Source organism: Fusarium vanettenii (genome assembly GCF_000151355.1).
Source record: "Fusarium vanettenii 77-13-4 chromosome 5 genomic scaffold NECHAsca_5_chr5_3_0, whole genome shotgun sequence".
NCBI classification, from domain to species: Eukaryota; Fungi; Ascomycota; class Sordariomycetes; order Hypocreales; family Nectriaceae; genus Fusarium; species Fusarium vanettenii.
In genome coordinates, this window is record NW_003315878.1 from 1,673,573 (window position 1) to 1,687,012 (window position 13,440).

Sequence of the window (13,440 nt, forward strand, 5' to 3'; positions counted from 1 at the left end):
CATTTAGGTACCTAGTTGTGCACTTTCAGGATCTCCCCGCTTCTTCTTAACAACTACAAACAATAAAGCTATCTCACAAAAGTCGCTTTGCCCAATCCTCGTATCAAGTCCTCAGCACCGCGCCCGATGCCCCTTGAAACGGCCCATCAGGCGTGTCGTGCCTGTCGGTATTAGTCCTGGCGTGAGTGTGGGGAGATCAGCACTGACATCAAACGTTACACAGGCGCCTAAAGAGAAGATGCACAAAAGACTTGCCTTCGTGTTCTTTGGTGTGTAAGCAATAACGTTGTGCTTTATCATTGCTAACGCAGTCAGTGCATCCGTCTTCACAAGTTGTGCGAATACCCCGAAGGAGCCATCACAAACACCATCACCCACACAGCCGTGGATGATAGACTCCGCCATCTCGAGCAACTGCTCAACGTGAACAGCATCTCCCCTCCCGAAGCTTCCAGATCCCCAACTCTCGAAGTCTTCTCATCTATTCAAGGCCCTACAAGCAGCTTCCCTCTTCCTTTCTTCCTGGACAATGACCTCTTTGCGCCCCTTCGAGAGAATGCTCTAGCTCAAAGCACACAGTCCTCTCTGCCACATACATGCTTGGAATACCTTGGTCATGACCCCATGGAGAGTGTTTCAGCCTACTTTTCGACTATTCACACGTGGCTGCCTATGATTAGCAGAAAGCGACTGGTCTTCGAACTCAACGCCCAGTCTCCTGACGACTCTTGCCTCATGCTACTCGTCCTCTGCATCAAACTCTGCATAATGGACACCGAGCATCAACCAAAAGAGCTTCCTTTATATGCAGTGGCAAGATCTTTATGCTCGGCGGCTGAGGCAGGAGGCTTTGTCTCTTTACGCCTACTGCAGTCTTTGGTACTTCTGGCTGTCTATGAGCTCTCTCACGCCATATACCCTGCTGCATTCCTTACTCTCAGTCGCGCAGCCAGACTCGGCATGCTGATGGGCTTCCATGATAGAAAAGATGCTCAGCAACTATTTAAGCCTGCCGAAACATGGACCCTTAGAGAAGAGCAACGCAGGACGTGGTGGGCAATCTTTATCCTAGACAGGTAAGACCATATGAATTCTAGGCCCTCACAGGAGTGGTATCAGCACGTTATGGCTTTCTAACTCTTGACAGGTTTGTCAACATCGATAGCTCTTTACCACCTGCGACGCCAGAGCCGTGTCAGAGTGAGCTACTCCCTGTCAACGACATCGACTGGGACAACGGGACGGTGGTACCCAGCGAGCCGCTATACACACAGTCTTTTAGCTCGGTTACAACAGTTGGTTCATATGCGAAGACCTGTCAGGCTGCTCATATGCTCAGCAAGGTCATGCGCCACGCGAAAGCGAGGGCATCATCGCAAGACATTACAGAGCTCCTACCAGAAGCACAGCACCTTCATCAGGCTCTATCAGCCCTTCATCTGTCTATCAAGGGCACAGATAGCGACAGAACGTCATCGCAGGCTCCAGAGTCTTCCGCGTTCCCAGCACTCGCCTTGTGCTGCTCTGCAAGGCTCGTATTGTACAACCAGTACGCCTGCAACGAACCTTTGGGACTCTCCACAAACGGACATATCGCTCTAGAGACGGAGCTGCAAAAGGTCGGCTTGGAAGGTATTAGAGCGATATCGTCTTCTACAGCCCGTCTAGTAGCGCGAGATACGGGAGGGTGTCCGTTTGTCGCCCGGTTTCTCTATCATGCAGCGACTGAGTGCGCGTGGTTCATCAAAGAGAATCACGAGCAAATCATGTATGATGCGCTGGAGGACATTCTCAATGGGCTTCGTAGTATGTCGGAGCATTGGGGACTTGCAAGTAAGTATAAACTGGTCAACTATTAGGACATCATTGCTAATGCCATCCAGGAGAGTACATCTCGTTGCTCGAGCAAGAGCAAGTCCTCAAACTCGCCGACCAAGATGCAGACGTTTCTAGCTCCACATCAACGTTCTAAACATGTTTTCATTTCGAATCTCAATACATTGCGATGGATGTTTAAGCGCATGGTCATTAGGCCAACCTATCATCCGCTCCATCGAATCTATCTTCAGCTTCCCACGTTGGTTAAGCTTGCGATACGTGCCATCCTAGCATACCCTTGTTGCAACTGCTCCAATCTTTCGCCATACAGCCCGTAGCAGTCAGATCCCAGTTGGACTCGCAGGGCCTTGTCTGTGCCATTCTCACTCCATATTCCCTCAAACAGTCCTCGTCTTTCCACAGCGTCAACAACCCTCAAGCCAAACAGCTTTGGGTCTCCATTCACTATAGTCGGATCCTTTGCTGCTGCATCGATGATGCCATTCCATTCTTCCATCTTGTCCCTGTAATCTTCTGTGATTCCACCGTCTGGCTTGAGGTGGTTGCCAGGGAATTTTGTCCGAAAACCTCCAGGCTCAATGATCATCGTCCTAATGCCAAATGGTGCAAGCAACTGAGCATAGGACTCTGTCAGAGACTCTGCAGTCGCTTTGGCGGCACTGTACATCATGTGCTCAGGCTTGCTGACGAAGCCCCAAATAGAAGAGATGGAGATCAGTGTGCCAGTCCGATGGCGACGCATGGCGGGTATCAAGGCTCTCCAGATTCGAATGAGGCCGAATAAGTTGGTCTGCAAATATTGCGAGATCTGGTCATCGCTCATGTCTTCAACAGTCCCGAGCAGTGTGTTCCCAGCATTGTTGACGACCACCCAGTGTGTCAGCTCCTGCTGGTTGAGTCGTTCCTCGCGGACAACGAGTTGCTTAACAACTCCCTCAGCATACGGACTAGATACATCTAGCTGTAGCCATTCGCCGCCGAGTTGCTCAAACTCTGGGTTGTCGAGGGCGGCTTTATGGGTGTTGCGGCCTGTGCCGATGACCCTGTGGCCGGCGCGGAGGGCGGAGAGGGCCATCTCAAGACCGAGGCCAGATGAAGCCCCGGTAATGAGCCAAGTTTTGTTTCTTGTGGTATTGAACGCCATATTTTGGGACGTGGGTGTCGAGTGTTTGAGTGACTCCGTTGGTGATTGGTAGTGTTGGGCTCTTCGTGTCGATGGGGCACTGGACGATCCAAGAGTGCTTTCACTCATTAACATTGAGTCACGCCGGCTATTATAGACCCAGGTTTCTCGGCGGTATTCCTACGTCATATGCTTCCAACCCGTACGCCGAGTTGGAGCTATCGTGCCGCACCCGCTCTCATCCGCCTCCGCTTCAACTGCCGCTGCCGCTGCCGCTGTGGACAAGTGCATCAATTCTTGGGCGTTTTCAACCCTTGCTACCCAAAACTCTCTCACGCCGCGTCAATTTATGGAGCTAGTGACTTTATCAAGAGTGCAACGTGTCGTTAAGGCGAGCGGATCGGCCGTGATTTGCAGGAGCGGCATCGAGCGGACATGAGCGGACGAGGCCGCTCGGGTCCGCTCGATTGAAGAGGGGGCATTCTTGGTGTTCAGGGCGGTTGATGAGCGATCAGTGTTTTCTCTTAATCATTCATTGATGGGTCAAGAGACTAATTGACTCACATGCTGAACTGCCGAGGTGCCGTTGGGAGATCAAGGATGGTATAAATAACGGCCAAAGCGGCCATCCATGAAACCGAACCCCCGTATCAATCCCTGGCATCTCATCTCTTGTCCAACTGAGAAACATCTTCAAAATGGCACCTCTTGTCTGGCTTGTCACTGGCTGCTCCTCCGGATTTGGTCGAATCTTTGCTCAGCAAATCCTGAGTCGTGGGGATCATGTCATTGCCACAGCTCGTAGGGTCGAGACACTTGACGACCTCAGCAAAGCTGGCGCTTCTGTCATGAAGCTGGACGTCACCGACGATCAAGATGACATCGGCGACACCATTCAAAAGGCCATGAGCATCCACGGTCGCATTGACGTCCTTGTCAACAACGCTGGCTTCATCCTAGGGGGTGCATGGGAAGATCTCTCGCAAGTCACATCCTTACACGCAAAAGGCTTCCGCTAACACTTCGCAGAGACAAACAATTCCGTCAGGCTTTCGAGACAAACGTCTTTGGCGTTCTGAAAGTCACCAAGGCTCTGCTCCCCCATTTCAGAGAGCGTCGCGCCGGCACCAACGTCTTCATCAGCTCCCTCTCTGGATTCCACGGCTACGAGTTCAACGCCGGGTACTCGGGCACCAAGTTTGCGCTCGAAGGTAAGATACCTAACGCTCTAAGCAAAGGCTTATTTCTGACACGCATTAGGCATGGCTGAGAGCTTGTGGAGGGAGACGACGCACTTTGGCATCCGGACTCTGATAGTCGAGCCGGGCCAGTTCAGGACCGAACTCCTGTCCAGCACGAATCTCAAGAATGAACCGTCCAAGATTCCAGACTATGCCCAGCGGTCCAAGGATTTCGATGAGTACTTGGCCAACAGGAGCGGGCATCAGGCTGGAGACCCCGAGAAGGGTGTCGCGATTGTACTTGACCTTGTGCGGGGTGAGGGAGTTGCCGAGGGAAGGGAGATGCCGCTCAGGATTGCTCTTGGAGCGGACGGATATGAGGTTGTGAAGAATAAGTGCGACGAGACGTTGAAGATCCTGGAGGATTGGAAGGATGTTAGCTGCAGCACCGATTTTGACACATAAAAACAGGCTAGCGGTCGATGACCTCTTATAGAGATGCTATGATGATGAACAACAAAAAGGGACCACATAGTTTGCAAAGAGTCATTGAGTTCCATGGCAGTGGCAAGCGCGAGGACCATGTCACCTGAAGGTCTCCATCAGCATCTCCCTTGTCGATACCATGGCAATCAATTGCATGTAAGTAAATGTCTTGGAGATTATGAGTAGATTCTTTAATAAGTGTTTGACAACGACCTCATGTTGGATGAGTCTTGCTTAACATCTGGTCTTCCAGCACATCCTTGCTCTACACAAGCCGCGAGCATCGTGGCACGTCTACCTCATCTTTTCCCGGGGACAAGTCCCTATTTCGTGCCCATCACCAACTCCCTAGATTTCCAACCATCCCTCCAAAATAACGTTATATCTTGCATCTCATCCCCTCACAACGCCACGGGTTCAACAGTTCCTCCACCCCGGCTCATGCAGCCCTGGCTCTTAAACCCACTAAACCCGTTGTATTGCCCCGATCCCGTCAGCCACTCGGTAGCTTATTGTCCCTGCGGCAAACCCTCCGGCCCAATCACGCCCCGCCGGACTTTGCGGAGCGAGCGGACAAGGAGCGGACGTGGCGTTCTAGCGAGCGGGGGGGGAGCGGGAATGGTGACATGCGAACCCGATGTGGGCTTGACGAATGTGGTAATTCTGTGTTTGAACTTGTGGATTGAGTGTGTAATCGCGATGGTAACTATGGGTTGTATCGTGGTAAAGATCCAAGTTGTCATAAGCCTCCGCTCGGTACCTAGCCCCGGTGCTGTGTTGGAGCGCTAACAGGATGAGCCTAACGATGGTGGAATGATGCCATGATCTGTTATACTTATATGTGCTGAGTACGTTATCTACCGATGTAGCTTCATGTGCGATCATTAACACCTAATACAAATGACTGTAATGTACTTGTATCCCCTGTTGCGACCCGGAGGCTTATTACACCTCATGGGATAGTCATCAACTAGACAAGAGACATATAAGAGGGCCACGGCCTCAAGAAATTGTATACAACTCATCTACTACTCAGTCCATCCAACATCCTCACAACAATCTCAATACATCACAACCTTCAAAATGTCCTCTCAAAAGCTCATCGTCATCCTCGGAGCCACTGGCAACCAAGGCGGCTCCGTTGCAACCACGTTCCTCCAAGACCCTGACTGGAAAGTCCGCGCCCTGACCCGAAATGCCTCAAGCGCCAAAGCTCAAGCCCTCGCATCTCGCGGTGCTGAAGTCGTCGAGGCAGATATTGACAAGCCGTCTACTCTCACGGCTGCATTTAAGGACGCCAACACCATCTTTGCCGTCAGCGACTTTTGGGGTCTGTACGGAGACCCTGCCAACAAGGAAAAGGCCAAGCCGGGGCAGGCTCTTAATGAGTGGGCTGGTGAACATGAGACGCAGCAGCTCAAGAACGTCATCGATGAGGCTGCCAAGGTCTCGACTCTTGAGCGGCTCATCATCTCTTCTCTCTCGGATGCGACAAGGTGGTCCCAGGGAAAGTACACGCACGTATACCACTTTGACTCCAAGGCCAGGGCTGTTGTGTATGCGGAGAAGACCTACCCCGAGCTTTGGGCCAAGACCAGTGTCTATCAGGCAGGTCTCTTCCTAAGCAACTTTGTCCAGAACCCCCTTACCCAACCTATCAAGGCAAGTAATCCACCCCCTACGGCCCACAAGCATTATTAACATGCTTAGAATGCCGACGGAGTTGTCCAGTTCATCGGACACATCGAACAAGACGTCAAGCTCCCTTTCATCGCTGCCGAAGAAGACTCCGGCCCCTTTGTCAAGGCTCTCCTGCAGCAACCCGCAGGCGTCAACCTCATCGGCTACAGAGAATGGATCTCTCCCCGCGAGGCTGCTGATGCGCTTACGAGGGTCACGGGTCTCAAGACAGAAGTCGTCACCCTCCCCAAGGGCCATTTCCCTCCTGGCATTCCTGAAGACTTGAAGGCTGAGCTTGAGGATAACTTTGCTTACTTTAATGAGTTTGGTTACGAGGGCAGAGATGATCCTAGTCTGACTCATCCCCGAGACGTAGGTTTACCCACCAAGTGTTGCGGATGGCTGCTTATATCAGATTTAGTTGAAGTTTCCCCCATCCCTTGAGACCTCTGAGGACTATTTCAAGAAGCAGGATTGGAACAAGGTCTTTGGTGCTTGAGAAATGGGAAGAAGTTCTCCTTGGGAAGCGAGATACGGGCGTGGCTGTCAAAGACCTCAGTTGCCGCTCATCTTCTCTTTAGAAAGGACTAGATAGTGTTAATTTCACGAAATGGGTACACAGTTCAAGGGGTCACATCAGGTTCTGTCACAACAACTTGCTTGCTGTATTCGCTCGCCTACCCACCATTCCATCCCAGTCTATTGAATCACCCCTTCACCAGCTCAAGGGCCGAAACCACCACCTCAAGGTATCCAAGATTGATGGTCTATACTTGTTCGACAAGCCCCAAAGGTCATTCAAGAGCCATAACATCCCCCAGAGGCTTAGTCACCACCGCCGGGCTCATCCTCGATGATGTAACCCTTCCGGATCGATCCATCGCCTCGAAAGAGGACAGACCCCTCCTAGGTAGCCAGTCTCTGCAGTCGATCAAACAGAGGAGTGCCCCAGCCAGTGATGGGATCCCATCCCTTGACCGCTTTCCAACCAGCACTGGGGATTACGGGCGAAGGAAGTCCGAGGTAGCTCTCACCCGTGCACCCTACAGACTTGCCTTGGGTGATGCTAAACACTGTTAGGGGTTTATCAAGACATAATGGGAAGGGCACCTACTCGGTGAAGCCTGCTTTGCCAGTCTTGTAGAGCCAGGGGTTCAGGAAACCCATTGGGGGCTTACCCTTCTTGAATCTCTCATTGTTGATGAGAGCAATCATGGCGCCAAATGTCGGAGCTGCGACGCTGTATCCTATGTCAGCACCCATGTCGCCAGGTTCGTACAGAACCACAGGCAAGTAAACATACCTTGTTCCGCCACCAAAAGTCTGGTTGCCGCGGAGCATGATCTGATGGTTCCATGCAAGAGCCGCCACATCTGGGTAAGCTCTACCATTGGCGTTGTAGTATCCCTTCCACTCGTTGCCATGCTTCCTGAGGTATTCTTTCACAGTCTGTTCTTGCCACCAAGGACGCGAGAAAACTTCCGAAAAGCCACCGCTGGATCGGTTCCAGGCGATTTCAGGGCTATTTCCCTCTGTGCCACCCACAGAGGTCACGTAGGGGCATGCGCCTGGGAATGTAGGGAGGAACTTTTTCTTATTCTTGCCGTCGTTGGGCTTGCAAGAGAAGCCTGGGCCCGTGTTGCCAGCGGCTGCAATCACTGATACGCCGCGAGTGCCAAGTTGGCCAAACATGTTGCAGACCTGGCGAGCATAGGACTTTGAGATGTGCTGCTCATTCGATCCATATGAGAGAGAGATGACTTTGGGGAGGTTCGAGTTAGGGAGGTTGAGGAGGTATTGCAGAAGTTCGAGCCAGGGTTCGGGGTACTGTCTGTTGGTCGCATTGATCGCCTGAAAGCTATTTTGATGTTAGCCCCAGCAATAGTTTTACATCCAACTGCACTTACTCGAGATCGGGGACGAGGTTTGGGTTCATACCCCCAACAGAGATGAAACGAACAGGAACCTTGTCCGCGAGTGCAACGGCGTACTGAATATCCATGTTGGCTTCGATTTGAGCAACGTTGAAGGATTGCTGGTTCAGTCCTCCATTGACAAGAGAGACGGAGAAGTTGGCTCCCTTCAAGTCGGGCGCAAACCGTTTGAGAAACTCTTCAAGGTCGGAAAACTGGGCATTTTGCTACACAAATTATGTCAGGGTAAACGCGTCTCAAAGGTACAAGGTAACTTACTTCAAGGAAGCCAACGATGCCGTACTCCGACTTTCGGTGCGCACTGGGATAGCTGCGCAACGGCATCTTGTAGATCTTCCGCAGGCATGCTGGGGTGAGCTGTGCCTTGCACTGTTGCAGGTCAATTGGTCCATTACCACCATGGTTGCCGTCGTTGTTGTTGCCGTAGGCCCTCGCCTCGACGGCTTCCTCCCTCTTCTCCAAGGCAGTCAAGTCCTCAACGGCGCGTGCCTTTTTCTCGGTGGGGAAGAAGGTCGTAGGCTGAATGGTGGTGATGTGATCGCGGACCTCGATGGGGACTGAGTATTCTCTCGTTCTGACAACTTGCTCATCGTCGCGAGCAAAGATACCAAAGCGGGTGCTGAGAAGACTATCGGCCTGGCCAACCGTGGTGCGAATATGAAGCCACTGGCCTTCGTCACGGACATGGTGCTCTGGCACTCCGGCATCGGAGAGCCAGCGCTTAACGGAGTCCGTAGCAGCGCGAGAAGGATGGAGCAGGGCTTTGGCGGCATCGCGAGAGAGGTGCTTGCCATAGTTGGCATGAGAAGGGTCCGAGATTTCGCTGAGAGTGCGCTCGAGAAGGAAGTGATCCTCGGACTCGAGGCCGATGGAGAATTCAATAGGCTTGTCGGGGGCAGGAGAGCTGGATTCCTCCCAACCCTCAGGAGTCTCGTCCAGTGATTCAACCACGACAGGTCTTGCAACAGCTGTCGCAGTGAGGAGGAGAAACCCCCAAGTTTTGAGAAGGCTGATAGCCATCATGGCTTGAAAGTTGTAGTGTCAAAGATGGTGTAAAGGTTGATGTTGCTCGTCAAGATGATCTTGCGAGCTTGTCTTGTGCTCAACACCACTCCTGCACATCGACAGTCTTTATATCCTCAACTCAGCAACAACATGATATCGGATATCTCTTTTTTCGATATAATACCCTTGCTCCAATCGCAAGCCGTATTGTAGTTGTGGCTGCTCTTCTGCCCAATCCGGCAGGTGGCTGTAGAGAACAATACTAAGCCATGTCTTGATATTGTTCGTGGCACGCACCACCAACAGCAATCCAACGGTCCCGACAGCCTGGGCCGAAGCGTAATTTCACCTCAGCCATGTGTAAGGGATTCCTCCATTGGTGCCACGACCTTCTTCATTGCGAACAGTGGTTGCCTGATTTGGGAACGTCTGGATTGTGGCTGTCAGATGGGGGATTCCTTGTCCACGGGGATGCTTTTCTAGAAGAACGGGTAGAAACCACACGTTGGTGCGCGACATCCGGGTATAGCATGGAATGTGATTTCCCCGTTACACAAGCACCGAACTGGGCTCTCGTATCGTCGTACCGCAACAGTTGAGTTTCGCCATCTCGTTTGAGTGTAGAGTCAGTTCAGCCCTGTAATCAGGCCAGGAACGTGATCACTCCTTCGCGAACGTCATCAAGAGGTTCTTGCAAAAGCAAATACAGTCTCCTCTGGTTGTTCCAGGCCGACCTGTTGGCCCTGTCCAATTCCACCCTGCAGCCCACCCTCAATATTTGCGCAAGCTATGGCCTCAGCTGAAGAGGCCAGCATATCCGAGCTTCGACTGTGTCCAGTTATGTTGAAGTTCATGGTGTTGTTGTAACTGGGTGGCACGCTATGACTTGTCATGTGGTGTACCTGAGCCCAATGTTTCGGCTGTTGGTCCATCAAGATCTTGGTTGCTTGGCCCGTATTGGGAATGTTGCCAGCCGTGTAGTTGCGGGAATAGTGGCACACTCTTGTCATAACTGAGTCGCTAAGTGAGAAACAGAGCCAATGACGCTTTCGCCGACGCACGGAATGCTCGCTAGTAGATCTCTCACAACCAGCAGTGTCTTAGGAGCATCGGATGACGGGCCGCTCTTCAGCGGGATCCAATGGCTTCGTACTGAGCAGTATGTATCCTGTTCGCCAAGTAATAAGGCCTCACTCAAAAGGTGCATCGCGTATATTTCGCTCGATCCGGTATCCGCGAGGGGATTGACGTCGCTCTCCGACAGCAGTTGTCATGGATCAGCACCCCTTGAGACAGGTGGGAAATGGACGAGGTCTTCATGCTGTCAGTCAAAAGGTCACAAGCACACAGGAACTGGAGGCCCTGACTCTGTGCGCTGGAGCTTGGATCCATCACGGAAGCCGTCACCAGTCACAAGGCTCGTCAGTCAGAGCTTATCCCTCCGCCTTGGCCGCGACATCGTGGGTACCGAAGACATTGTGGAGAGTTGCACACCGCTGTACCACGTCCCACTGTGGTCTCTGTTAGCACAAGTCCAAAGGCCATGCGATTGGAGAGGTCTCTTGATCCGAGTACCTCCACATGAAGAAGCGACATGATGGTGGATACGAAGTCTCAGGGAGAGAGGAAATGAGATCCCAGACAGAGCAGATATTAAAATGTCCTATTCCGAGAGTACATAGCCATAGGAAAACAACAGCAATACGAAGAAAAAAAAAAGAAAAAAAGGGATCTAAAGTATCACCTTTTCTTAGGATATCTCTTTAGGGACACGGAGAGGCGCACTGGATCAGGCTGAACGATGAATGTTGCTGTGGGCCAAGTCTTGATGGAGTCTGTAGCTTTTGCGCTTGGTATCAGGGCGCAAATTGTGATTGGTATTGCCCGGAGATAGGCTATTGCAACCGAAATTCGAGTGGGAAGTTTGTCAATTCTGAGAGTCTGCCGCTTGATGCAGGGTAATCTTGCTTGCGTTGGTGTTGTTGAAGGAGCATGTTTGACGGGAAGCAGTCGCGGTGAAGCAGAGGGCTCTAGATGCCTACCCACACACTGATGGCCGAGAGCTGTAATTCCAAGAAACTCGAAAGAACTTGAGGCACAGATGATATCAAGCCATCATTTACTGCTACTTGACTGCATGTTGGATACTACCAGCAACGAAGCATTCACAGTCCTTGCCCATGCATCTCCAGCTGCAGCCTCAGGTTTCCTTCTGTGAAGTCCCGCCTTCCCTCACCGTAAGGCCCGCAGCCTGCCCGCCAAGTGGACCCCAAATCTCCCAGCAGGCAGCACACCAGCCTCCCAATTCCCTCTCCCCTCATTGGCCCAAATTCTGCCACCACACAATCAGCAGCCCCCCTCACCGCCCTAAAAATCCTCTATAAAACATCGCCCTCCCTCCCGTCGTTTTACTTCTTTTTCCTTTCTCCTTAGCTCTCTTTGCCTTTTGGCTTAGATCAAGTGTAGTATCTGTTCTTTTCAGTTTAATCTCTGAAAGGTCTCTAAGGAGACCAATCGTGATTATTCCTATTTTTGAACCTCGGGCAGTTTCCTCTGTGCTTGCACATAATTCCGCCCACAGTGTCCCTGGTATTACACTGCCTCCAGGCGACGCGAACACTTGTTGAGCTCACGCTTTTCATTACTTGCTCAGGCTTGCCTGGGTAGTGAAGAAGACCGTATTGTGACCCATTTGATGCCATGATGCTTTGAATTGCTGCTCGTGGACGTTAGAATCCTTTGAACGTGCTAGTGTGAAATAAACAGCTGCGGCCAACCTGTGTAATCTAGAATTCATCTCGAAAGTGCCCATCATCAGCCTCCTACTCCAACTCTCCACGAGGTAAAACAATCTTCTCGCTCCCATATCCCTAGCGTAAACCAAAACACCTCCAAACCAAAACAGAGCCTCATCCGCAGAGCCTCACCCACTTTCAACAACAAAGCCAGCCGCCGCCATGTCCTCCGAAAACCCCCTCCTCGATCCCTCCATCTTCGCCCACCTCCAGGAGAAGATTGATGAGGAGACCCGCGTCCGTGATAACCTCACCCAGATCATTCAGCGCCTCGAGCGCGCCGTCGCTACCGCACAGGGCTTGCTCTCGCGCGTCCACTCCACGCCCCGCGCCCGCTGTCAGTTTTTTTTTTTTTGCCATCATCCTCCGCCTTGTCTGTGATACACTGCTAAGACCAGTAATGTGCTAGACCCTGCCCTTGTGTCCCAGGTCGAGGATGCCATCAAGGAGGAGGTCACCATCGTGGGGGAGCTTAGTGCTGTTGCCAGCCAGCATCCCTACTACAAGTAGGTTTGCCCAGTCCACCAGCTGAAAAGCATCAAAATTTGACCCAACCGCACAGGTACAACGGCAAGTGGGCTAGAACCGTCCAAAACGCCATTGGCACCGTCGTCTACACTGCCTGGCTCGGCGGCCTGGGCTCAGACTCACAGCCCGCCTCCCTTGGCCGTCTTCTCACGCTCGAGCAAGTCGGTGCCGTCTTCCAAGGTGCGCCACCCATGCAAACAAAGAAAACCCCCCAACTGACCTCCCCCAAGTCCCAACCAACCTGAAGGACCGTGATGCCTTCCACCTCACCATCGAAGAGTACCTCCTCTCCCTGACGGACCTGACTAATGAGCTCGCCCGTCTGGCCCCCAACGCCGTCACCCACGGTGACTTTGAGCTGCCCCTCGTTATTAGCGGGTTCATCAAGGACCTGTTCGCTGGGTTCCAGCTGCTGAACCTCAAGAACGACATTCTGCGAAAGCGCGCGGATGCCGTCAAGTATGACGTCAAGAGGGTTGAGGACGTCGTCTATGACCTGAGCCTGCGTGGTCTGGTCAAGAGAGCTGGCGAGGGTGACACCGAGATGGCTGCTGCCGAGTAAACCACCAGATTCCAAATGGACATGATATCAAATGGTTAAAAAGTTAGATGGTCATCATTGATCGACTCAATCAAAATCTGCACTGTTCAGTTTGCTACTTGCCTCCCTGTGAAAACACCTTTACACGCACATGCACGACAATGTTCTTAGAATACGTAGGTAACATAGAAACGTCTATTCTCCGTAGAAAGCGCTCAAGGCGCCAATGCATCAGAAACCATTCAGCCCCCTATCACTGGGCTAACGATATGGAGTTCATGCGAGTTTTGTTTACAATAATATACACCATGTTCCTCTTCCCAACCCC

The 13,440-nt window shown here is 52.0% G+C and overlaps 6 protein-coding genes across 6 annotated transcripts; 4 read left to right on the forward strand and 2 right to left on the reverse strand.

Annotated features, from left to right (window-relative positions):
- Positions 1-238: 238 nt before the first annotated feature.
- NECHADRAFT_80660 (uncharacterized protein) lies at positions 239-1,972 on the forward strand (the record flags this gene model as incomplete). The annotated part of the gene is made up of 4 exons (XM_003050879.1): positions 239-273; positions 312-1,076; positions 1,148-1,833; positions 1,884-1,972. The coding sequence occupies 4 exons, from the start codon at positions 239-241 to the stop codon at positions 1,970-1,972; spliced, it is 1,575 nt and encodes a 524-aa protein (XP_003050925.1).
- Positions 1,973-2,065: 93 nt separating this feature from the next.
- On the reverse strand, positions 2,066-2,983 carry NECHADRAFT_41525 (uncharacterized protein; the record flags this gene model as incomplete). Its single annotated transcript, XM_003051264.1, has 1 exon — positions 2,066-2,983. One exon carries the CDS (start codon positions 2,981-2,983, stop codon positions 2,066-2,068), a length of 918 nt encoding a protein of 305 aa, XP_003051310.1.
- A 677-nt stretch (positions 2,984-3,660) lies between these two features.
- Positions 3,661-4,608, forward strand: NECHADRAFT_41660 (uncharacterized protein; the record flags this gene model as incomplete). Its single annotated transcript, XM_003050880.1, has 3 exons — positions 3,661-3,925; positions 3,994-4,173; positions 4,223-4,608. The coding sequence occupies 3 exons, from the start codon at positions 3,661-3,663 to the stop codon at positions 4,606-4,608; spliced, it is 831 nt and encodes a 276-aa protein (XP_003050926.1).
- Positions 4,609-5,712: 1,104 nt separating this feature from the next.
- On the forward strand, positions 5,713-6,808 carry NECHADRAFT_93792 (uncharacterized protein; the record flags this gene model as incomplete). The annotated part of the gene is made up of 3 exons (XM_003050881.1): positions 5,713-6,295; positions 6,353-6,681; positions 6,731-6,808. 3 exons carry the CDS (start codon positions 5,713-5,715, stop codon positions 6,806-6,808), a joined length of 990 nt encoding a protein of 329 aa, XP_003050927.1.
- A 407-nt stretch (positions 6,809-7,215) lies between these two features.
- NECHADRAFT_40968 (uncharacterized protein) lies at positions 7,216-9,266 on the reverse strand (the record flags this gene model as incomplete). The annotated part of the gene is made up of 5 exons (XM_003051265.1): positions 7,216-7,375; positions 7,424-7,549; positions 7,613-8,140; positions 8,217-8,449; positions 8,502-9,266. The coding sequence occupies 5 exons, from the start codon at positions 9,264-9,266 to the stop codon at positions 7,216-7,218; spliced, it is 1,812 nt and encodes a 603-aa protein (XP_003051311.1).
- A 2,939-nt stretch (positions 9,267-12,205) lies between these two features.
- Positions 12,206-13,133, forward strand: NECHADRAFT_80665 (uncharacterized protein; the record flags this gene model as incomplete). The annotated part of the gene is made up of 4 exons (XM_003050882.1): positions 12,206-12,380; positions 12,453-12,549; positions 12,606-12,751; positions 12,802-13,133. 4 exons carry the CDS (start codon positions 12,206-12,208, stop codon positions 13,131-13,133), a joined length of 750 nt encoding a protein of 249 aa, XP_003050928.1.
- Between the last annotated feature and the right edge of the window lie 307 nt (positions 13,134-13,440).